This window comes from Pelophylax lessonae (assembly GCF_965119305.1).
Source record: "Pelophylax lessonae genome assembly, chromosome: 10".
NCBI lineage: Eukaryota > Metazoa > Chordata > Amphibia > Anura > Ranidae > Pelophylax > Pelophylax lessonae.
This window is the reverse complement of record NC_138777.1, coordinates 213,077,135-213,100,832: the sequence shown is the minus strand read 5'-3', so window position 1 is coordinate 213,100,832 and position 23,698 is coordinate 213,077,135. Positions and strand designations below refer to the sequence as shown.

General features: G+C 42.7%; 1 protein-coding gene across 1 annotated transcript in view; it reads left to right on the top strand.

Annotated features, from left to right (window-relative positions):
• Positions 1–23,698, top strand: part of CRISPLD2 (cysteine rich secretory protein LCCL domain containing 2) — a 75,221-nt gene that overhangs the window by 41,994 nt on the left and 9,529 nt on the right. Inside the window, exons 4-13 of the mRNA XM_082270415.1 lie at positions 229–361; positions 1,146–1,261; positions 1,787–1,887; positions 6,465–6,611; positions 8,362–8,422; positions 12,344–12,410; positions 13,585–13,715; positions 13,811–13,854; positions 16,996–17,068; positions 23,275–23,350. Coding sequence (XP_082126541.1) covers positions 229–361; positions 1,146–1,261; positions 1,787–1,887; positions 6,465–6,611; positions 8,362–8,422; positions 12,344–12,410; positions 13,585–13,715; positions 13,811–13,854; positions 16,996–17,068; positions 23,275–23,350 — 949 coding nt within the window. The remainder of the gene's footprint in view (positions 1–228; positions 362–1,145; positions 1,262–1,786; positions 1,888–6,464; positions 6,612–8,361; positions 8,423–12,343; positions 12,411–13,584; positions 13,716–13,810; positions 13,855–16,995; positions 17,069–23,274; positions 23,351–23,698) is intronic.

The following is a 23,698-nucleotide window of genomic DNA, read 5'->3' as shown; positions in this document are numbered from 1 at the left end:
GATTCCCAAAGGTTGTTAATCTTATCAATGCTCAGCCATAACTGAATGATGACTAGACAGACCCTGTAGTGAATTCTCAATTAATGGGGCTGCCAGCTACAAAAATCTTTAAAAACCTTACAAGCCACTGCCACTTCCTGCTGGCATGAAATGGTACTACAGGAAGAATATTCATACAACTGCCCATGTAAAGTCAAATAACATTCCCATTCTTCTCTCTGCTTGAAGATATCGATCTCCGGCTTTTCACGTCCAGTCCTGGTATGATGAGGTGAAGGACTATACCTATCCGTACCCACATGAATGTAACCCATATTGTCCAGAGAGATGTTCAGGACCAATGTGCACCCATTACACCCAGGTGAGTGTTCTCCTCTGGACAAGAAATGTCAGTTGCCCAATGTTGGTTGTGAGGATTCCATGATTATTCCTTTATTACCCATAGGGCTTCATGTACACTAGCAGTTCCTAAACTTGAGTTTAGGAGCTTTTTGCATTTTTTTGCCAGAACTCCTAAACTCAACTCCATAAAAGCCTATGTATCAATATACACAGAGTCTAAGGTTGACGGAGCTTGAATCTCACCAAACCGCAGCAGCTCCTAAACTCTGTAATTATAGGCATGTATGGTATTTTTATTTTTTTAAAAAATCGAAACGTTATAACCACTTTAAATCCTGCATGCTGCATTTTTGGTGCATGTTTGGTGAGGTAAAGAAAAAATGCACCAAAAATGCACCTCTCCCTTTAAATGAATGGAAAACGCATCAAAAAGGTGCCAAAAATGCATAAAAAATGCACCGTGGTTGCAATTTTGGTGTTTTTTTAGTCAAATGTCTTTTTTTCACAGGTGCAAAATGCACCAGAAACGAGGCAAGAATGCGGAAAAAACCCATATTAGTTTTTACTGCATTTTTGCAATGGAGCAGTGTAAAAGCAGCCTAAAACCAGAGAGACTCATCTGGTAGACTCCCTTTAAATCCACTGCGGTTATTTAAATGTGGTACCGCAGTGGACCGTGAGACCCACAGATGACCTGACCTCCCAGGCAGAACCGAACCGCAGCCACCGGCCGCACCTCTCCGAACAGACTCCCGTTGACCATGTTAATTTTTTTTTTTTTCACCCATCTTTTCCATCTCCAGATTGTCTGGGCCACGACCACAAAAGTGGGCTGCGCGGTCAACGTCTGCAAACGGATGAACGTGTGGGGAGAAATCTGGGAGAACGCCGTCTACCTGGTCTGCAACTATTCCCCAAAGTAAGGACCAGAATGCGCAACTCGGAGGTTGGTGGGGAGGAGGGGGGGTGCCTTGCTGGCGCACACACAAACGGAGCTTTCATGGCCGGCGGTGGAGGTGGAAAATACTCCTCGCGGCATCAGTAAACCTCTCTGTCACCTATAGGACAGACTTAGCATCCTCCTAAAAAACATCTTCGCATTAATGTGCATATTCATCAAATGTATCAAATCATCACAAAGGTTAACACGACAATTGGCAATCGAATAGCGGAACGCCGAGAGGTTTCGCAAAGGATGTAAACACTTTCTGAGTTCTAATCTTAGTCCATCCGCTGTGAGATTCAAAGCATCTTTCTATCCATTCATAGCAGGTTACTGAGAGCACGGCCGCAGTCTGCCTTTACGGCGCACAGTAGCTGCATTCATACCATCGCCCCTCTTAGGTTACCTCACCCCAGAGAGCGGAGGAGGCTCACCATACGCCTGTGATATGAATCTAATGTCGATTTTTTTTTCTCCCCACTGCTTCCTTTTATTTTTTAGGGGTAACTGGATTGGTGAAGCGCCTTATAAAACCGGGCGACCTTGCTCTGAGTGCCCACCCAGCTATGGCGGCAACTGTAAGAACAACCTCTGCTTCAAAGGTAAAGAGCTCAATGATTCCTAAACAAACCATCTGTTTTTCTTTAAAATTTGAGTTGAGATGGAGTTTGGCCAATTTGAGTTGAGATGGAGTTTGGCCAATTTGATTTTTAACCCCTTCCCTCTGGCCCTTTAAAATGGTAGTAAAGTCACCACTTTGATGATTTTTACCTGTAGGTAAACCCAGTGCCGGGACAAGGTCACCTAGAGCTCAGGGCGAACATGTCAAATTGCCCCCCCCCCCAGGTTTTTGAGCTTGATATGTCAGCAAATATCCCCCACCAAAAAAATGTGAGCACTAATCTGCATGTTCCCCTGCTAGCACAAATTTTCTACCCCTCAAATTTCCCCTCCGAGCACAAATCCCTCCCTCCAAATTCCCCCTCCTAGCACAAATACCCCTAATCATCCCAACTAGCACAAATGCAGCAAGCTTCTTCAAATCAATTTTATTAAAAATATAATGCGCTTACATCAAGTAAAGGCATAAAAGAAACAGTGGGCTCGCGTCTCCCTCGTCACTTCCTGTTTTAGCTGTCAGTCACCCGGCTCCGCCCAACGCGTGTCGTTACTGTCATGTGATTTCCACAGGGGTACCACATGTACCATATGTATAACATGCATGTGCAAAGTTACAATGTTGCAACAGCTGATTGATGACATGATCTGGGCCTAGGCACTGAACTTGAGCTCAAGGGCGGCTGGTTCATCGCTACCACTTCCTGAATGTCAGTTTTTTCATCCCAAGGGGGATTTTACATACTGTGCCCCAACCACCATAGCTGCATTTGGCATTGATTTTATTGGGTGCACTTGGCAAGCTTAACTCCTGTTGAACTCAACATGTCAAGTTAAAACCAGCGTGCAGTGCTGCAAAGTGACTTTGATGCGCTTGACTGAACTGCCCCAATAGGCTGTAAGGTGATCAACAGACATGGGTCTTTACCATACCAATTACAGTTTTTTTGCCGTGGCCCCTCTACCTGTGTGAACTTAGACTAAAGCACTGCAAGCTCAGAAAAATCTCTGCCTCAAATGCAGTAGGCTCCTAACTTGCTATAGTTAGCTGAAAACACTGCCTCTGCTACCCTGAAAGTGTTGTCAGCCCTGCCCAGTTGTCCCCTGCTGGTCTACAGAACTCCTTCCTCTTTCCTTATCTCCATAATATAAGAAGGGGTGCTCTGTAGCTCACAATGGTGGACAGGGCAGGGCTGACAACATTGCTTAACATACTGGTGCAGCCGAGGCAGCGTTGTCAGCTCACTACAGGAAGTTGGGAGGTCTCTGGATTTCTGGCAGGATCAGCGGGTAGTTTTCTCTACTTGCAGTAGTATTAAAGGGATAACTTGTGAGAGATGTGCATGTATTGCAGAATATAGGAGAAGTTGTATTCTTTTTTATTTTGTCCTGGAACAGTTAATGGCGGCTAATGGAATGCTCCCAACTGCTACTTGCTTTCTGATCATATGACTGTTGTGACAGCCAATTACGGCGGTCATGTGATAACAAACCCTGCCTCCCAGCATCTTAAACCCCTTAAAGGGCCAGGAGGCGTCAGCTCCAACGGGTTTATGTATTCTCTGCATTAGGGTAAAATAAACCTCTTGCAATACAGTGCCTCCCCCCCCCCCCACTTATACTGAGCCCGATCTCAACCCAGTGATGTGCACGAGAGTAGTGGCTTTCTTGTCTCCCTCTCTCCTCATTGGACAGATAGACAGCAGCTGTCAATCCCCCAGTGAGGAGGAAACAGTACCAAGCCATGCTCTGTGTGTCAATGGACACCCAGAGCCAGCTTAGGAGCGAGCACGCATGAGTGCCCCCATAGCAAGTAGCTGCAGGGGAGAGGAGCCAGAAGCACCATCGGGGGACATGTGAAGAGGAGGATCAGGGTCGCTGTGTCCAAAACCATAACATTTGTTATTTAAAAAAATAATAATAATAATACATTCGGTTTAGAAGCACTTTAAAGCATCCAGCCATCTTGTTAGGAATTCTAAATTGATTTTGGGAAAGCCGTTCCGTTCAAACACCTCCTCGCCCTCTGCAGAGGCCCGGCTGGTGACTATGTTTCCCTTCCTCAGAGTCCTGGAACAATCATCAATGGGCTGTTTTGAAGAGTCGTCATCACCTTTAACGCTCGTCTTCCCTGAAATGGGGAAAAAAAAAAAAAAAAGTCATCAGGAATTGTTTAATCAGCTGTAAAAGCCGTTAATCCGCCGCAGCTATTCCTTCTCTGCAAATCCAGCGACGATCAGAAACGCTTGTCCTGGCATGCGGGGCTGCCCGGCAACCAAATATTTAACGCGTTATTGAGCGTTCCATGATGAATCGTGAAAGCGTTTTATTATTTTAGTCGTAAAAACTGCAGCCTGGGTCCGCCGAAGGACTTTCATCGTGGCTGGGTTACGTGTACATCACACGTCGAAGGTCCTCATGCGATTCCCATTAGGAATACGTCATACATTTGGGCTCGCCAAACTGTGCCTTCCGGCTTATGGGATGCAATAAAGCAAAAATGCTCAATTTTTAGAAGTATTGCCCCTATATTGGCAGAGCGATGTCAGATATACAGAGTTTTTATTTTAAAGAGGTTCTCTGACTGCAGGTGTGATTTTGTGCATTTTGCAATTTTACAAACTTGAAAAAAGTATTCACATTATTATTAATATTGTTATTATTATACAGTATTTATATAGTGCCAACAGTTTGTGCAGCGCTTTACAACAATATGCATCCAATCCGGATGCATTGGATGCATATTGTTGTAAAGTCTGCGCAAACTGTTGGCGCTATATAAATCCTGTATAATAATAATAATAATAATGTGGATACATTTTTCAAGTTTGTAAAATAGCAAAATGCACAAAACCAAAAGCTGACCCCTAGCTGTCCCTTCAGTCTTGCACAGTTGTACCGGCTCCTCTCCTGTAATGACATGGCTTACTCTGGTTTCAGTGCAAACTGTGAGCTTCTCACAATGTGCATTACAAGCTGCAGCAAGTCAGACAGAGCCCTCCTCATCTCCTGGCTGGAGGGCATCCAGCGTCAACTAGTCCTTTACCTCCTAGCCTGACCGTCCAAGTTCCGATGCCTGCTGGTAGGGATAGGCTGCACTGGTCTGGCCGAAGGCCGGGACCGAAAAAAAGCCCGTGGTGTACGTGCCCCTGGGGTGGCAGCCCAGGGGTGCCGTAATTCTCACTGGTGAGGCACAGTTCACCTTTGAGTTTTTGGCACCTTGGTCACTGCACCACACACACTTTTTTCGCACCTGCCTCTTGGGACAAGCCTTTTGGCTGGGACCAGAGGAATTCTTTATTCCTGACCGGGGGCCTGTCAAGGTCTTGCACTTTGACACTACCCGCACTTCTCCACTTCCCTTTCCCCACTCTTTTTTGTGTTGTGTGTGTTCACGTTTGATGAGGACCCTAATGTAAGAGGGGACTCTGACGAAGACCCTGATGTAAGGGGGGACTCTGATGAGGACCCTGATATATAAGGGGGTGCTGATGGGGGCAATGATGAAAGGAGGAACTCTGATGAGGACCCTGATGTAGGGGAGGCTTTGATGAGGACCTTGATGTAAGGGGGGGGGGTCTGATAGGCACCCTGAAGTAAAGGGGGTTCTGATGGCGACCCTGATGTAAGGGGGGATCTGATGATGATCCTGATGTAAGGGAGGTGCTGATGGGGGCCCTGATGAAAGGGGGGATCTGATGATGACCCTGATGTAAGGGAGGTGCTGATGGGGGCCCTGATGAAAGAAGGAACTCTGATGGGGACCCTGATGTAAGGGGGGACTCTGATGAGGACCCTGATGTAAGGGGGGCTTTGATGGGGACCCTGATGTAAGGGGGGCTCTGATGGGGACCCTGATGTAAGGGAGGACTCTGAGGAGGACCCTAATGTAAGGGGGGCTCTGATGGGGACTCTGATGTAAGGGAGGTGCTGATGGGGGCCCTAATGAAAGGAGGAACTCCTGATGTAAGGGTGTACTCTGATAAGGACATCAATGAAAGGAAGATACTGATATTCCAGAACCCCTCGACCTAATGAGCATTTAACCCTTGCAGTGCACCGTAATGCTAGATTTTTTTCTAATTCCTGGAGTTGGGCTTTAATTTAAGGTTGTTAGTACTGAGGAGAACTCGTGTTATACAATAAAGGAATGAGATTCTTCCTTCCACACTCAATCCAAAATAACAAAAAAAAAAAGGCTTTGGCTAGAGTTAAGATTTAACAGAACATTTTTGGAATTCGCAGTGCCTTAGTGAAGATCACACACTGTACATCTTTTTGGGATAGTCAGGCTTTAAAAGAGAATTCTTTTAATTTCTACCACTGCCAAAGAAGTAATTTTACTGAAGCGGCCTGTTCTGTTCTTCAAGCCTCTCTTTGTCCTTTCCGAGGATTTATACAATATTAATAAATAACATTTGTTATATTCCTAAGAATTGATTGGACTGTTTACATGTTTGGAGAAACAATGGAAAGTCTTGTTTATATCAGTTTGATTGTTTTGGCGGTTGTGCATTCTGCAGCCAGCTTTGAACACGGCGCCCTGTTCTGTTCCCTCCAGGTGACAAAACTGTGGTGGAGACGGAGGAGACAAATGAAATCGAATCGCCTCGAGTTCCTGAAGAAACACTGATCTGGGTGCACGAAAAGATCAACAAACCCAAAGTTGTGCCAAAGACGACACAGCCAACCACTGAAAACCGAATGAGTAAGACATACTGATAAGGCGTGATTTATAGAAGTGCAATTGTCTTTTGTTTAATTTCCCCAAATTTATATTTCTGCCCCTAATTTTTGGTGTATTTGGATAAAAATAATTCAAAACTATCTTTGCAAAAATATACAGTAATCCTCTTTAGATGAGGTACACCATATGGCCATCACACCTCCTCTATGAGTTTTTTGGACATCCTATTCCAAAACCATGGCCGATATTATGGAGTTGCTCCCCTCCCCTTATAATCTTTAATACAGAGTTGGCCCCCCTTTGCGTCTATAACATCCTCCACTCTTTTCAGAAAGGCTTTTCCCAAGATTTTGAAGGCTGTCTTCGGGAATTTGTGCCCATTTGTGAGGTCAGGAACTGATGTTGGGTGGGAAGAACTGGTGCACATTTGGCATTCCAATTCATCCCAAAGGTGTTTGGTAGGGTTCAGGTTAGAGCTCTATCTAGACCATCCAAGCCTTCTACATCAAACTGGTCATGCCAACTCTTGAAGACTATAGACTTCACAAGTTAATTTGCCTCAAAAGCTTGCCTAAAAGGACTCCCATTCTACTCTGAGGCCCCATAACAGCCACGTGGGCTGCTATAGTTACACCATTGGCTTTCCCAGTTGGGGGTGACTCACCCGTACTTCCTGTGTGACAACAAGAAGAGAAGCAATAAAAATCATTGCCACCACCCAACCCCTCTCAACCGCTCCAAAAATCACCAGAATAAAAAAAAAGACCCTGAGATAAGAGTTAGCAGGCCAAGAGGCCCTGAAGTGGTTTGCTATGGGGTCTTTTAATGACTTGCTCTAGGGCCCCATTGTATATAATTCCAACCATTGGTTTTAGACACTGATAATGGCACATGCTATTATTATTATTATTATTATTTAAGGTTCTTATATAGCGCTCTCAATTTACACAGCGCTTTACATGTACATTGCACATTCACATCAGTCCCTGCCCTCATTGTTTTGTATCAGATTCAGTTATGTCAAACTTTACATTCTTCTTCTGTTTTTGGTCTTTACGGAGTGTCATATGTCTTAAAGCGGAGTTCCGGCCACAAAAAAAAAAGATTTCAATAAAAATACCCCTGGGACAGTCAGGGCTAGTACATTCCACAATGGATAGCCTCTGTACTGTCCCGGTTCGCACTTACCTGCAAGAAGAAATACTCACTTACTAACTAACATTTCTTCTCCAGCGTTGCCATCTCTGTTGTGGGCAGCTGAAGCCAGCGCGATCCTCTTCTGCGTCTTCTTCCGTGTCTTCTTCTCCCAGAATGCGCCTTCACCTGCCCCTCTCGTCACTTCCGGTTCCTCCACAGCTTCTGGGCATCCCCAGAAGCTGTTTAGCAGGGAATGCGGCGTTGCACCTGAAGTGACGAGCGGGGCCGGTGCCGTTGCATTGATTCCTGGGAGCGATGACGTTCAGCTCCCAGGAATCATTGCAAACCGGAAGTGACGGCGCGGGCCGTGGCCGCCGAGGGAGGAAGTAGAAGACAGGTGAGTATATCTTTCTACAATTACAAGGTAAGTAAAAAAAAAAAAAAATCCTAACTATCCATTTCTGTTTCAGGTGAGGAAAAGCAAGTGGATGGCCACAAGATCGGTTATGTCGATTTTGTGGCCGGAACTCCGCTTTAAGTCTTAGTTCCTCTTCTGGTTTTGGTATTTACACATTTCATATGTCTTCTGACTTCGTTTATTTTCTCATTTTCAACTTTTTTTCTTCTTCCTCAGCTCAAGTCATCAAGTGTGAGACGAAAATGAGGGACAAATGCAAAGGATCCACCTGTAACAGGTACTAGGCTACATTTTACCCAGCTGGTGCTCTTTGTTGTACTTGTTTCAAGATATATTTAGAACAAGGAAAAGCTGATTCATGTTCCTTAAGTCATTAGGTGTTCTCAGGTCACCAGATTACTAGCAATGGGTCAGAATATACCAGCCTTTTTACCATGGAGAAGCCCTTGTAGTTGTTTTCATGTTCTAGGGAACCCTTGCTAGACAGCGTATTGGCAGTCAATTAGAGAAGAGCCCTGCTTGCACTGGTGGTCAGTGGAAACATGCCCTTTTACACCAGTAGTCTGTGAGAATGCCCATTACGGCAGTAGTCAGTGTAATGTCCTCCTCATACTTTGGAGGAAACGGGGAAGAATGCTCCCTTATTGACAGCTAACATGATCATTCGTGTCAACTGCAACTTACCTGAAAATCAAGAAGCTCCACTGGTCCCAGGCCACTGGCTCTGCAGAATGGCATCAGTGCTGGAATTATGTGGACACAATCAGGCAAGAGATCAATTCACCACTTTAAGGAACCCCTACCCTAGCAAGATCTGAAGAAACCCTTCAGTCCCACAGAACCCTTGTTGTGAAAGTCTTGATTACACAATTAAGTGGCTTGGTGCTCCGGAGCTGTGTCTGGACAGGGAACAGAAGTCCTGAGCAATAGTGACCACTGTAAGCATTTTAAGACTTCATTGTCAATTTTGATTTTCTGGCCTTGACTTTGATTTCAGTTTTTAATTCATGGCCTTCAGCTGCAATAGAATTTAAGGAATTCAAAATTGCCCTGTCAACCAATGTGATTGTATGCAGAGGTGGGGGACTTGAGTCACATGACTTGACTTAAGTCAGACTTAAGTCACCAGTTTGAGGACTTGAGACTTGCTTGACTAAAATTAATAAAAGACTCGACTTGACTTTGACTTGGTATTCATGACTTGAGACTTGACTTTGACTTGAGACAAATGACTCAAAATGACTTTACTTTTTTAAGTTTTTTCTATTTTGGTCAATGCATATCATATTAAATATTTGCATTTTCTCAAGATGTGTTAAAGCAAAATGAATGTGCCAGTTATGTTTCTGACACCACAGTCACTTAAAACACCTCAGTGTGTTCTGATTTTGACCGGACTAAGGATTTTGAGCTGTTTGGGCATTCAAAGTGTTTCTTTAATATGCCAAGAAAAAAGCACTAAGCAGTTTTGTTAATGTTGAAAATAAAACAAAACCTTTCCTGACCACTGACTTTTAACTGATTTAAAGGTGAAAATTGGGGTAGATCAGTATTTTGACTTGATTTGTGACTTGACCAAATCAAATGACTTGACTTGCTTGACTTCTAGCAGGGACTCGACTTGACTTGCTTGCTTTTCGCCACAGTAACTTGGGACTTGCTTGAGACTTTAAGGTTAAGACTTGAGACTTGCTTGTGACTTGCACATGTGTGACTTACTCCCATGTCTGAATGTATGTAAATTTAGCATTCCTTAAGCACTGTTTAGCAATTATTTAGCTTATTTAGCCCTTATTCAGCTTGATGAATTAGGGCCCACAAAGCTACCTTAACATCTACAAGGTTTCATACCTCATCACCATCACTACCAGGTTGATAAACCCAATTCAAAATAGCTGAACAATGGCATAATTGTCTCATGCTCCTTAGATTATAGTAGCATAAGGGGTGGTTGTAAAGTCAAGCTTTGACTGTAGTAGAATTGATAACCTTGGCAGTTAGGACAACCGCTCAACTTGTTCTTCTCCAGCTGGAGTAAAAATCCGTAACGCCAAACAGACTCCTCGGCAGCCAATCAGAAAATAATTTTCGTAGTGCCGATTTGAGGTCAGAAACAAACATCTGGTTGTTATGGACATAACGCTGTTTTACTCCATCGTATATTTAAAAGATGGGGGCACATGTGTTAAACATAAACATTAAGATGTTTTTCGGCGGGTTTCCTAAGAGCGCTGACTCGGCAAGGACAAAAATGCAATTTTTTACTTCAACTTTCACCCCTTCGTTGTTGTTAAAAACTTTGAAGAGATTGTGCAGTTTTGGCTTCACCATGGAGACCTGGCCAAGCAGCATCAGAATAGAGAATGTCAGTCATGGAGGACGGCCGGTGGCTGAGTCACAGGCAGCGGGGGGGGAACGGCGGGCAAAAAGCAAAGATTGTTTAAATAGTCATTTTATAGCTTCTGAAGGTCTCAGTGCAGAGATGGCAAAATAAACTCCATGTACTTGTAATGCTTCATGCTGAACTTCACTGAAAATGTATTTAAAAAAAAAAAAAAAAAAAAGGAGGGCTGTCATCTGTAAAGAAAAACTCTACTGACTGAGACTAACTGATATTGACCTCCTTCTAAAAATTCTAGTTCCTTTTTTTATTTTAATTGACAATTTTTAATAAATTTTTTTCCTTTTACAAAACAGAAGAAAAAAGAGAATGACAAAGGTCTTCTTATAAGGTTTACAACAGACTAGGGATCGACCGTTTATCGGCAAAGCCGATATATATCGAGGGACGATGTGACCTTTTCCCGATATATCAGAATTGGCCCTGGAGGTTACGGATATTGCCGATATTTTGGAAACTGCTTGTACCGGAGTGATGCCTGCAGCTAGAGGCATCACCCTGTATCGGGGTCCATAGCCGACGGTCGGCTGTCTTGTAATGACAACCGATGCGCCTGAGAAGCCGCTTGGCTGTCATTACAAGGAGCCGGAGGGGACGCCTTTCGCGGCTCGCCCGGGTCTCCCGTCCCACCGGGAGACCCGGGCAACCAGCCTGCACGGCCGCCGAAGACCCGATCAAAGCCGCATTCGGCTCTGATCGGGTCTCCATGCAAAAAACCTAGAAGTGATGTCATGAGTGACATCACTTCCAGGTACTGTCTGGCGCCAGATTAAAAAAAATGACAGCATTCAAAACAGCCAAACTTTGCATTTTGTATGCTTTTAAGTGCAGAGGAGGGGTTTGGGGTCTTTTAGACCCCCAGATCCCTCCACAAAAGTACCTGTCAAAAAAAAAAAATGTACAAAAATATCGGCCAATATCGACTGATACCGATATGCATTGACCAAAATAGAAAAAACTATATCGGTCCATCACTACAACAGACCGATATACAGTAAGACCAGTAGCCCAAAAGGGTTGCAAATTTTGTAGCAGCAAGACAACTGCAAATAATAGTAATGCCATTCAACCAAAAACATGAGATGAACAGTCTAGCTTCTCAGTTGTTATTAGCCGGGGTCAATCCCAGAAGGGACCAGCCATAACTTAGAAAGGCCTGCAAGCTGGGCTCAAGGTGTTACATAAAGTCTTAAAATAAATTCTAAAAATAACAACAATAAGACCAAAAGAAGAAATAACAGAAAAGAAAAGAGAAAGAAGGAGAGCAAGAGTAGAAAAGGATCCTGAGTTCATCACTCCTGGGGGGGTCAGAGCACGCCAACGTCACAGACATAGAAGAATAGTAGAGCTTCACGAGGCATCTTCTCGGAAATGCCAAGGCTCTGAGACTGTCGCTGTACCGTATCAGTAAGGCAGGCCGTAAGAGACTCCATAATCTCCACATCCTTGATTCTAGTATTCAACTTAATGGAGGTCGGCGGTGTTTGCCTCTTTCCTGGTTTTCTTAAAGGAACAGCTTCAGTAAAGGAGACGTTTTCCTCTAAATTAGCTCAACTATCCAAAAAAGAAAAAGCTAATATAGCAAAAAAAGTGACATGATTTTAGGGTCATGCTAACAAGTCCTTATGCAATCCAACATCTAAAATATCTATGATTACTGAATTTAAAATTTTGTAAACATACCAATTTAGATTTTTTTTTTTAAACCTATGATATGATCACAAGCAACATCTTTGTATTCGCCAGATTACAAACTGTACGCCAAATTAAATAAACCAATGTGTATTCCTCCCACAGGTACCTCTGCCCGCCAGGTTGTGCAAATAAGAAGGCAAAAGTTTTTGGAACACTTTTCTATGACAGCGTAAGTAGTTCACACAAACCGCAAGGCTAATTTTGAATGTTTCTAAAACCAGCTTTATTTTCTAGTTTTGCAAAGAATGGGGAAAATAGCCCCTGTCAGGTGTTTATTACTGTTTGTGACCCCGGTGGGGAGATTTACCCTATCCGCCCTGATGGCCATTGTCAGCAAGACAGAAAGTTATATAAAACCCCACATTTTAAAGTTGTCGCCAGAACAGAAAAATAGAAGAAATATTTCAATAGAGAAAACTCTTCCTTTGGGGAATTTCCTCACACTTCCTGTCATGTCTCCAGGAGGGAAAGTAAAGAGAAATCTCCCCAATGGAGCACAGACTATAAAGTTCCAGACCAAAATGAGTCCACAAAACTTGAATCATTCTTCAGACGATTGAAGATCCCAACAAATGTTTTTAGTTAGTCCCAACAATCCCCCTTCATCAGGGTTTAGGTATTAAAAGTACACTTAAATTGACTAAAAGTCACAAAAAAGGACTATAAACTATAACTATAAATTTGTATGGATTACAAAGTGTCCCAAAAATAAGTTAGTCAGCATATATGTACTCTGAGTCCTTTTAAGTGTGTATTTATTTTCCAAGCCCTGATGAAGGGGGATTGTTTGGACCCCTAAAAATGCGTTGACTGTATTCGAACTTTTGATGAATGGCTAAAGTTTTTTTGGACTGTTTAGATATGGTACTCTTTATGCAGCTTCTTATTTGGGGAAATCCACCTCACCAGGGCCTTTGTGTCTTACAAAATTGAATTTAAATAAGTATTGTCAATTCTGTATCAGTGATTACTACTATTCCAAGAGTTTTGCCAAGACTTCCTTCGGAAAAAAGAAAAGAAACTGGCAGAGATTTTAACCTTTCCTTACTCTATACCAGGGGTCTTCAAACTATGGCCCTCCAGTTGTTCAGGAACTACAATTCCCATCATGCCTAGTCATGTCTGTGAATGTCAGAGTTTTACAATGCCTCATGGGATGTGTAGTTCTGCAACAGCTGGAGGGCCGTAGCTTGAGCATCCCTGATCTATACCAAATTTTTTGCTAGGTCCACAAGAAATGTACCTGATGACCCCAGTAACAATGTCTTAGTTCTGATAGCTGCATTATGCTATATTTTGACTTTACCAATTGAAGACCTTAAACAAATCCAATGTTTCCGCAGATGTCCAGCCTCTGCCGGGCAGCAATTCACTACGGGGTCATCGATAATAATGGCGGTCTGGTGGACATCACACGGAAGGGCCGTCTGCAGTTTTTCGTTAAGTCCACTAGGAATGGTGTGGAATCTTTAAGGTAAGATGTTACGTTGAGTAGCGGTAAACAATTCTAAGTGTTTGTTCTCCAATTCGTCTTCTGCACTGATTACTTATTTTGCTTTCCTCCCGCAGCAAATTTAAACCAGCAAATTCCTTCATGGTCTCCAAAGTCACCGGTAAGTGTTAAGGGAAAACTGTGTACTTAAAGTCAAATTTTACAAGTTGGAAAAAACTAAAAATCAAAAAGAGCAGTAGACCACTTTACAAAAATACCACAAAGAGACACAGTGATTGAAATCTGCAACATTGTTTTAAATATTGCTGGTCACACTTGTTGTCATCTGACAATCTCTGTCAATCTCCTCTATAATTTACATAAAACTATGTAGCACCAGAGGCTAACTAAAAGGCCCATTCAATATGCAGGATATCCAATCAGGAAGGCTTCTCTACTACATAGCTTTTGGGAACTTTAAAAGACAACCTAAGTTGTAACATTTAAATAATACTTTGAGCTCAGTGTTGTGGAGTCAAAAGGACTATCTGCCACATCCCTTAGAACAGTGGTTCTCAACCAGGGTTCCGTGGAACCTTAGGGTTCCTCGAGAGGTTGCTAGGGGTTCCTTGAGCAATGAGAAATTTCTGCCTGTCTGCTAAGTTCCCCTGACACCATTGATCTTTTTAGCTATCTGGAAAAAGGTAATTCTTCCCAATGTCCACAAGTGTAAGGAGCATTCCTTACACTGACCATCACACCAATTTATCAAGAGTTGTAAATATAGTCATTTTTAGCAGGGGTTCCCTGAGACCTGAAAATTATTTCAAGGGTTCCTCTGTGTTGAAAAGGTTGAGAAAGGCTGCCTTAGAATATATGGAACAAAGGAAGGAAAATACCCCCAATGGGACTTTATAGGCAGTAAATTGATAGAGTAATAATAATAGAAGATATACAATCAATATATTTTATTCAAAATGGTAAAAAGGTGAGAAATATCACAGTATAGGTTTAAAACAATGCAAGAATGACCATACGTTATAGTACACTAGTACCATAGGTTCACTTAGGGAGCCCCGGGTGGGTCTATGAGTGTAGTTGCCCAACACAAGCTCACACTGACATATCCAACATGTTTCGGATAATAATTCCTTCTTCGAGGGAAGATGGGAACAAGGTACTGAGGTACTATATAATTGGATCAATTATATCTATTGGATCTATCCTAATCCATTTTGGCCACAGTTGAGAACTACCTATACAAGCTACTAATTAGGTTAGGTCTCCTATTTTTGTGATCCTTATATAATTGGATCTATCCTATGCATCCATATATCCATCTTGGCCACAGTTGAGAACTACCTATACAAACTACTAATTAGGTGAGGTCTCCTCTTTTTGTGATCCTTATTATATAATTGGATCTATCCTATGCATCCATATATCCATCTTGGTCACAGTTGAGAACTACCTATACGAACTACTAATTAGGTTTGGTCTCCTATTTTTGTGATCCTTGTGAGTGCCAGCTCGGCGGAGCCTTTTAGCACCTACTTTTCAGCATCCCCTTTTCTCCATCTATTACCTTGGGATGCACGGTTCTACACTACAGGGTAACTTACCAAGGCATGGTTGCAATGGAGCACATCCTTTATGGGCTAATTATTATGATTTGATCCAATTATATAGTACCTCAGTACTTTGTTCCCATCATCCCTTGAAGAAGGAATCATTATGTTTCGAAACATGTTGGATATGTCAGTGTGAACCCTGTGTTGGGCACCTACACTCCTAGACCCACCCGGGGCTCCCTAAGTGAACCTATGGTACTAGTGTACTATAACGTATGGTCATTCTTGCATTGTTTTAAAACTGTATTGTGATATTTTTCACCTTTTTACCATTTTGAATAAAATATATTGATTTTATATCTTCTACTATCATTAGTCTGTCCATTTACTGCCTATAAAGTCTCATTGGGAGTATTTTCCTTCTTTTGTTCCAAGTTGTAACATTTGTAGCCAGCTCATGTTGCCTGTATTTGGGTGATTTGCTACAAAAGAAAAGCTACTATGACTACAGGAAGAAATACTTTGAACATTTTGGTTACTTTGTTGCAAAATAAAGAACTGACACTCACCCTCTATTCCAGCCCTTTTCAACTAGAATTCCTCCAGAGATTTCTATGGGTTTCTTAAACGGTGGCTAATTGACCTCCCATTTGATGGCTCCTGCATAGTTCCAGTCCCAACACCACTTGACAGAGCAACCAATGAAATCAATGCTATTTTTAGCTGTCTGTTCACTCTTGCTTTGGTATCTGAAGAGGGATCCACATATAGATTGCTCTTCAGAGAGCAATGAACAGATGGTGAAGAAGTGATACAATGCCTCCTCACCACATGGTTTAACCCTTTGATCGCTGCATTAGCGCACTGCAAACGTGTGCATTATACTAATTTGCAAATTTGAGAGGCCTCACTTGAATTGGTCGCACTTGGCAGGCACTATGCTAGCTGAAGGTGATATGGAGTATAATTATTGCTGCATCTGCAAAGCATCGTGGCTGCAGCATGTGTACACCCCCGACTCCTGCCTCTCTAGCTAAAGGAGGAATGGTAAAAATGCAGATCAACTGTGGGGTTTTACAGCCCCTCAATATAAACGAGCCTTAACAATGGCATTCTGGCCACCACTGTAAGGGGGATATTTCTCCCACTAGCCACCAATGTAAGGTGCACTTTTCCCACTGACCCCCTAATGAATTTTAGCAAGGGTTCTCCAAGGACTGAAAACTACTACAAGAGTTCCCCTGGGGTAAAAAGTTTAAGGCTGGCCATAGACGGTTTGCATCTCGGCCAGTTCAGCAGGGACGGGATGAGATTCGAACCATGTATGGCCAGAATGATTGTACCCAAGTTGATCGATCAATCAATCAGCTTGGGTACAACCAGCATGTTGGATTTTTCACGCAATTATTGCCAGCAGTTATAGCCACTAACAATAATCACTGTGTATTCTCCCGGTAGGGACAGCTCCCTCACCCCGCATCAGAAGAATACAATAGCTCCACAGGAGCTGACTGTGTTTATGGGGGAGTCAAGCCATTATCTTTACTGCAGCATGTGATTGCAGGAAAGAAAATCGCACCATCTATGGCCAGTTTGAGCAGTTTTAAAACATTTCTTACTTTATGGCACCATTTGGTAGATTTGATTGTTTTCACCTGGGACAGCAGACAAGGATCTTAAGATGATGAGTTCTCCGAGACTGGTAATGAATGTCTATATATGACATGCTCATGTTTTGTCTTCTCTCCTAGCACAGACAGTTGACTGCTATTCAACTATTGCTGAGATATGCCCCTTCGAAAAGCCAGCTAAACACTGTCCAAGGTAGGCATGTTGTGGTTGTTCTTTCAGTCTGATATACAGGAGTTTGATTTAAATGGTACATTGGCCAGGTACATGTGTAGGAGGGACATGGAAGAGCTAAAGAATAGCTAAATTAGGTTATACACATAAGTGTACAATCAGACTCAGTGATGGGTGGTGTCAACTGGGCGGAAGGACCTGTCCTTAATGGTGAGTCCCAAGTATTGAAGATTGGAGCATAGATGTGGAACCATCAAAACTTGTACACGTGATCAAGACAGGAAAGGATTCCCACAACGACGAAGTGAATATTGAATGTGCTCACCAGAATGTATGAACCCAAGTACCGTACAGCAAATGGGTTCCTCAAGCTTGAAGTTATCCATGGATCTCCCAAAAAATGGCTGTCCCAAAGAATATTTTTCAAAGGGTAGCGATATACTCTTGAACAGAGATGGCTATATCTCCCAGTGTAACTAATATTATTATGCAGAATTTATATAGCACCAACCATTTGCTCAGTGCTTTACAATATAAAGGGGGACATTAAAAGTACAACACAGTTCAATACAGAAGGAATAGGAGGGCCTTATTCATGGAGCTTACAATCTAAAGGGAAATGTGAATACTTTGTTATAAAAGTCCAAAAAGGTGCTAAAGTAAAAAAAATGTATACATATAAGTCCAATCTTGAATAAAACATCAACAATAAAAACCAATATGGTGAAAAATATAGATTTAAATGCACAGTCCCAAGATCAGCAATATAAACTTATTGGTGGAAGCACAAAGTTCAGTGAAAAGATGTGCACAAAAAATTGGCGGTGACTTGAAAAGTGAAAAAGTGATCCAGTACAGTGCTCCAGAATCAGGTGTTGTCAGCATAGAGGTGATATTGGAAGCCTGGCCCAGGGAAGAGGTGTAGAGAGAGAATAGGAGGGGCCCATGGACAGAGCCAAGGGGTACCCCAAAAGAAAGAGGAGAGGAGGAGAGGGTGCTGTTTGTGACACTGCAAGTGCACTGAGATAGGTAAGAAGAGAACCAGGAAAGAGCAGATTCACGGAGGCCAGGTGAGCGGAGTTTATTGAGAAGGAGAGGCGGGTCAACTGGTGTCGAAGATAGTGGAAAGGTCTAAGAGAAAAGGAGATCCCTGAGAGTGTCATATGTCCTAGCAACAACCACTGTCAGAAATACTGCTACTTGCCTGTCGCCTGGGATGACATTTGCACCAAAATACTGTTCCAGTCTCTCAACCCAGGAACTCCAGCATGTCTGTTCTCCATCAAATTCACTTAATGTCCCGATTAATGACATTTTCCTGCTGGGCTCTGTGGGTGTTTGTATCCAGGTGACAATCCAGAGTTTTTTTTTTCTTCTTTTCTTTTCTCACACGGATAGTGACCTTGTAAATCCCATCCTCGTCGCCACTGTTATATTCTCCGTGTTGTGAGAGACACAGGACTCTGATCTGGAAAAATGGATGTTTATTCAGGACTCACTGTACACTCCAACATGCATTACAGGACAGCTCGGTATCTCAATGCATCTCTTACATGTGTCTAAGATGGCCACTCTGCCCCTTAAACCCTTGTCATCACTCCTGGGTGGAGCCAGCCTTAAAGTAACAGTACATGTGAAACCCTTCAGGTATAACAAGTATGAAATAATGGCCATTGGTTTTAGCAGTTAGTAGGTCATTAATGAGTTTCAGCAGGGCAGTTTCAGCTGGACTGTAGGGAATCAAGACGGTTGTTGTCAGTGAGGTAACAACTCATACGATACACCTGGTATGTTGGTCTGAGGGGAAGGCTGGACACTGGAGATATCATATCTTGTTTTTGAAATGACTGGCAAATTCCTGGGCAGTAAGTAATTTGGTGTGTGGAGGCAGTGGGGGGGGGGGGGGGTGAATTAAGGGTATTAAAGCGTTGACAAGGACTGTATGAGAGGGTTTTGATGAAAGAAGCATAGTAGGTTTGTTTAGCAGCGTGGAGGCAGGAGTTCTATTTCAGAAGCACAGATTTGTAGAGGGTGAGATCTTGCAGGGATTTCGTTTTACACCACACTTGCTCAAGAGCACGGCTGCGTCTCTTGAGACTTCTGGTGTCATCTGTTTGCTATGGTTTTTAGCAGGCGAAGAAGGGTTCTGCATCTAGAGAGAGGAGCAACTATGACCAGTAAGCTGTTGTAGACAAAAGTGGCAAGGCCTGGGCAGGACAGGGGTATTTTATCATAAAGGCAGTCAGTAGTAGAATGAAGAAGGGATGGCAAAGGTTACTACGGGTAACTGTTTGCTGGTTGGAGGCATTGGGAGGTTGGAGACAACAAAAGAGTGTGAAACTGATAAGGTTGTGATTAGAGAGAGGAAAAGGGGTGTTAGAGAGGTTGCTGGGAGTGCAGAGGTGGGAGAATATGAGATTGAGGGTGTTGCCATTGGTGTGAATTGTGCTTTGTGTCCATTGTGTTAGGGTTAAAAGAAAAGGTTAGGTTGAGTATTTGAGAAGTGGCTGAAGTGTTGACTGGAATGTTAAAGTCACCGAGGATGATGGCGGGTACTTCAGAGGAGAGAAAGTAGGGTAACAATGCAGAGAAATCTTTGAGAAAGTGAGACACTGGGCCAGGAGGCCAGTAGATTACTGCAATCCTCAGACAAACTGGAGAAGAAAGACGAATGCAGTGCACTTCAAAAGAGCAGAGGGACAGAGAGGGAAGTGTAGGAAGAACCTGGAACGTGCTTTGCAGGAAAAGGAGAAGTCCCAACACCGCCTCCTTTATATCCGCTGGGTCTGGATGAGTGAGTCCAGAGGAGGTCACAATGGGAGAGGGCAGCTGGAGAGGCAGAGTCAGTGTCCCTGAGCCAGGATTCAGTAATAACAAGTAAGTTGAGGGAGTTGGAGAGGAAAAGGTAATTGACAGAGGCCAGTCTGTTAGAAACTGAGTGGGCTTTCCAGAGGGAACATATGAGGGGGGGGGGGGGGCTAGCTCATGGAAGCAGGGGAATTGAAGTAAGAGAGTGAGGGTTGTGGCTGTTGCCAGAGAAGAAGACTACCAGTTCTGGGGGCGAGAGTTAGATGGTGGAGGGCCAGGGTTTGGGGTGATATCTCCAGAAGTTAGGAGTAGTAGGAGGGTGAGGGCGGTGAGGTGGGAGTTGGATTTACGAGGGCAAATGCCACAGTGAATTGGAAGTGTTGACATTATGTGGGCTCAGAAGGAGCAGGGGATGATAAGTGAGAGTGCAGAAGTGAGGGTGACATGTACAGGTTGTGGGGTGGTAAGGGGGGGGATAATAAAAATTAGAGTTGGAAGAGAAAACGCATTATTGCAAAAAAGATTAGTATGAGCATGTTGGGAGATGAAGAGAGGGGAAAAGAAGCTGAGCTGAAGGAGAGAGTGAAAATATGAAAGGGAACCTGCAGATAACTTGGTATGGAGCACTATTGTTTGTACTTGCCTAATGCCCCTTACACACGTTCCGATAATCATACCACAAAACTTGCTTTTGACCTGATCGCACGATAATCTGATCGTTAGTACACAGCTTTCGACAGCCGATCACAACAGTTCATCCAACAAAATCCGAAAGGACAAACAGGAAAACTTGTCGCGAACGACAATCGTTTCATCAGTACACTATGCGTTCGCTAAAAATCGATCGACAAAGACCGCGCATGCTCAGAAACCCTAAAATAGCATGGAAAAAGCCTGGCTGCCATGGTTTTTGTTTTGCATCATCTGATACGTAGCAACCAGGAAGCTTTTCCAGAATCGTATGACAAAAATCATACGGTTAGTACGCATTGTTGAATTCGATGTTGGTATCATGCAACAAAATGCGAACGATAAGTCGTCCGATTATCTGAAAGTGTGTATGGGGCATTAGTTGAGGTGTCTTAGTTAATGTGCCGTGTAAAAAAAAGTGCCATGCACTTAGCGCAGAAATGCCACTTTGTGCAAGAAATGGCCAGTCTTCCCCTCACAAGCTGTCCCCAAGAACACTAAAACTTAGAGTATTAGTGCACTGATTCCCTGAATGACCTTCATTTACCATCCTGGTATAATATTACTGACTTCAGATAAGATGATAACATAGTTACATTGGTACATAGTCAGGTTGAAAAAAGACACAAATCCATCTAGTTCACATACCAATGTGCTGATGATGTGGTCCAAGGTGAGCTGGACATTGCTCTTCTGTTCCATGACTACTGCACACTGGTGGTGTTCTAGTTTTGACCTTCGCGAAGACTCATAAGTATAAAGGCCTTCAAGAAGATAGGAAAGCCGTGCCCAGCCTGCTGTAGGAAATATCAATATGGTGAGACTGGTGACTTCAAAGTCCACAATAATCCTTCTGACAATATCACTGCAACAAAAACAATAGCATCACACTAATACTAGCCCCAGGAATTTCATATTAATTTCACGTTCTAAAATCAACAGTATGCTGTTATATAACCGGTTCCAGACTGCCCACCGCATATATACTGTGGCAGGGCGGCCCACCTGCGCAAACTGATGTAGGGCTACGTTGGTCGCACGCCTGCAGCTAGGGGGGAGGGACTCCGATGCACGGGGCAGGCGGCTCCGATTGCCACCTGACACCCGCGATCGCTCCCCGCTGAGAGAGAAGAACGGTCAGCTGTTGTAAATACAGCCGACCGTTCTTCTCTCTGGAATGATCACAGAGCACCTGTGATCCTTCTATATAGGATCACAGGTCTCTGTGATCATTTCACAAACCACACCCCCATACAGTTAGAATCACGCCCCTAGGTACACATTTAACCCCTTGATCACCCCCTTCCCTGCCAGTGTCATTATTACAGTAACAGTGCATATTTTTAGCACTGATTACTGTAGTAATGTCACTGGTCCCCCCCAAAAGTGTCAAAAATGTCAGTTAGGGGTCCAATCTGTCTGCCGCAATGTCGCAGTCCCGCTAAAAATCGCAGATCGCCGCCATTACTAGTAAAAAAAAACGAAACAATAAAAATAACATAAATCTTTCCCATAGTTAGTAGACGCGATACCTTTTGCGCAAACCAATTAAAATACGCTTATTGCAATTTTTTTTTACCAAAAATATGTAGCAGAAAACAAATTGGCCTATAATTTTGATTTTTAAATTTTTTTTTGGGGAATGTTATACAGCAGAATGTAACAAATATTGTTTTTTTTTTTTTTTTTTTTTTTTTTAGAATTGTCGCTCTTTTTTTTGTATATAGCGCAAAAAATAAAAAATCGCACAGGTGATCAAATACCACCAAAAGAAAGTTAGTTAGTAGACGTGATACCTTTTGCGCAGACCAATCAAAATACGCTTATAGCGATTTACCAAAAATATGTAACAGAAAACAAATTGGCCTAAAATGTTAAAAAAATATATATATTTTTAATTTTTCTTTTTTTTTTGGGGATTGTTATATACATATTATATAGCAGAAAGTGAAAAATATTGTTTATTTTTTCAGAATTGTCAGAATTATCTCTTTATTTGTTTATAGCACAAAATATAAAAAAATCACACAGGTGATCAAATACCACCGATAGAAAGCTCTATTTGTGGGGGAAAAAAAAGGACATCAATTTTATTTGGGTACAGCATCGCACGACCGCGCAATTGTCAGTTAAAGTAACGCAGTGCCGAATCGCAAAATATGGCCTGGTCATTAAAGCGGAGTTTCGGCGTTAGAAACGTTTTTTTGACAAAAATACTGCCCAAATAGTGATCCATCGCCCTTAATATATCCGCTAATCCTGTATTTTATAGTTTTATAAGTTTGTATTAATCATACATTCTTACTTTTAAAATCTTCCGGTCCAGAAGTGGATAACAACTGCTAAAATAATATTACAAGGGCCCTGGCATCTGTACTGAAATGTTGGCTTAGATCAGTCTAGTGTTGAGTTTGAGGTCCCCTTATTATGACTGATTGTTTTGGGTAGAGCTGAAATCTGGAGCCTCTAAAAGATACGAGAATCTATCCAACCCACTAACTCTACAACAGTGTTGGATGGAATTATCTTTCAACCGTTCTCAGCCATCAACTTACAGAGCAACATTGAATTAAGGACTTGGCATCCGATACTCCTGATGTAATGGCACATAAATAACATTAATAAATCTTCAAGTTTTTGGAGCCAGAATATATATTGGAAAAGAGATTTTTTTTATGCCATTCTGGCACAAGTGGGAATTTGCAATAACCCGTCTTATTGTCTTCCAGATTTTACTGCCCAAGTCACTGTAAGGACGAACCTTCCCACTGGGCACCAGTCATTGGCTCCAACATTTATGCAGATGTAAGTGGTATTTGTTTTACTGCTCTTTACTTTTATGGGATAGCTGTGTGTATGTTGCAAGTTATTATAAAGGGCTGGTGCCAACTTCACGCTGAGCCAGTTTCCTCATTTTATATCCAGGATGAGCATGGCCAAAAATGAAGAATTCTTCGCTATTACTTAAAGAAGGTCTTGCTCCAGGCCCTTATTTTGTTGGGTGTATACCGATATAACCTTCTGTTTTTTCTGCTCTGCCAGTTAAGCCTCGTACACACGCACCGATTGTTGGCCGACCGATCGGCCGTCTTTTGTCCAGTGTTGTTGTGTTGGTTGAAATGTGCTCTAGACTGCACACGAATTTTGTCTGCC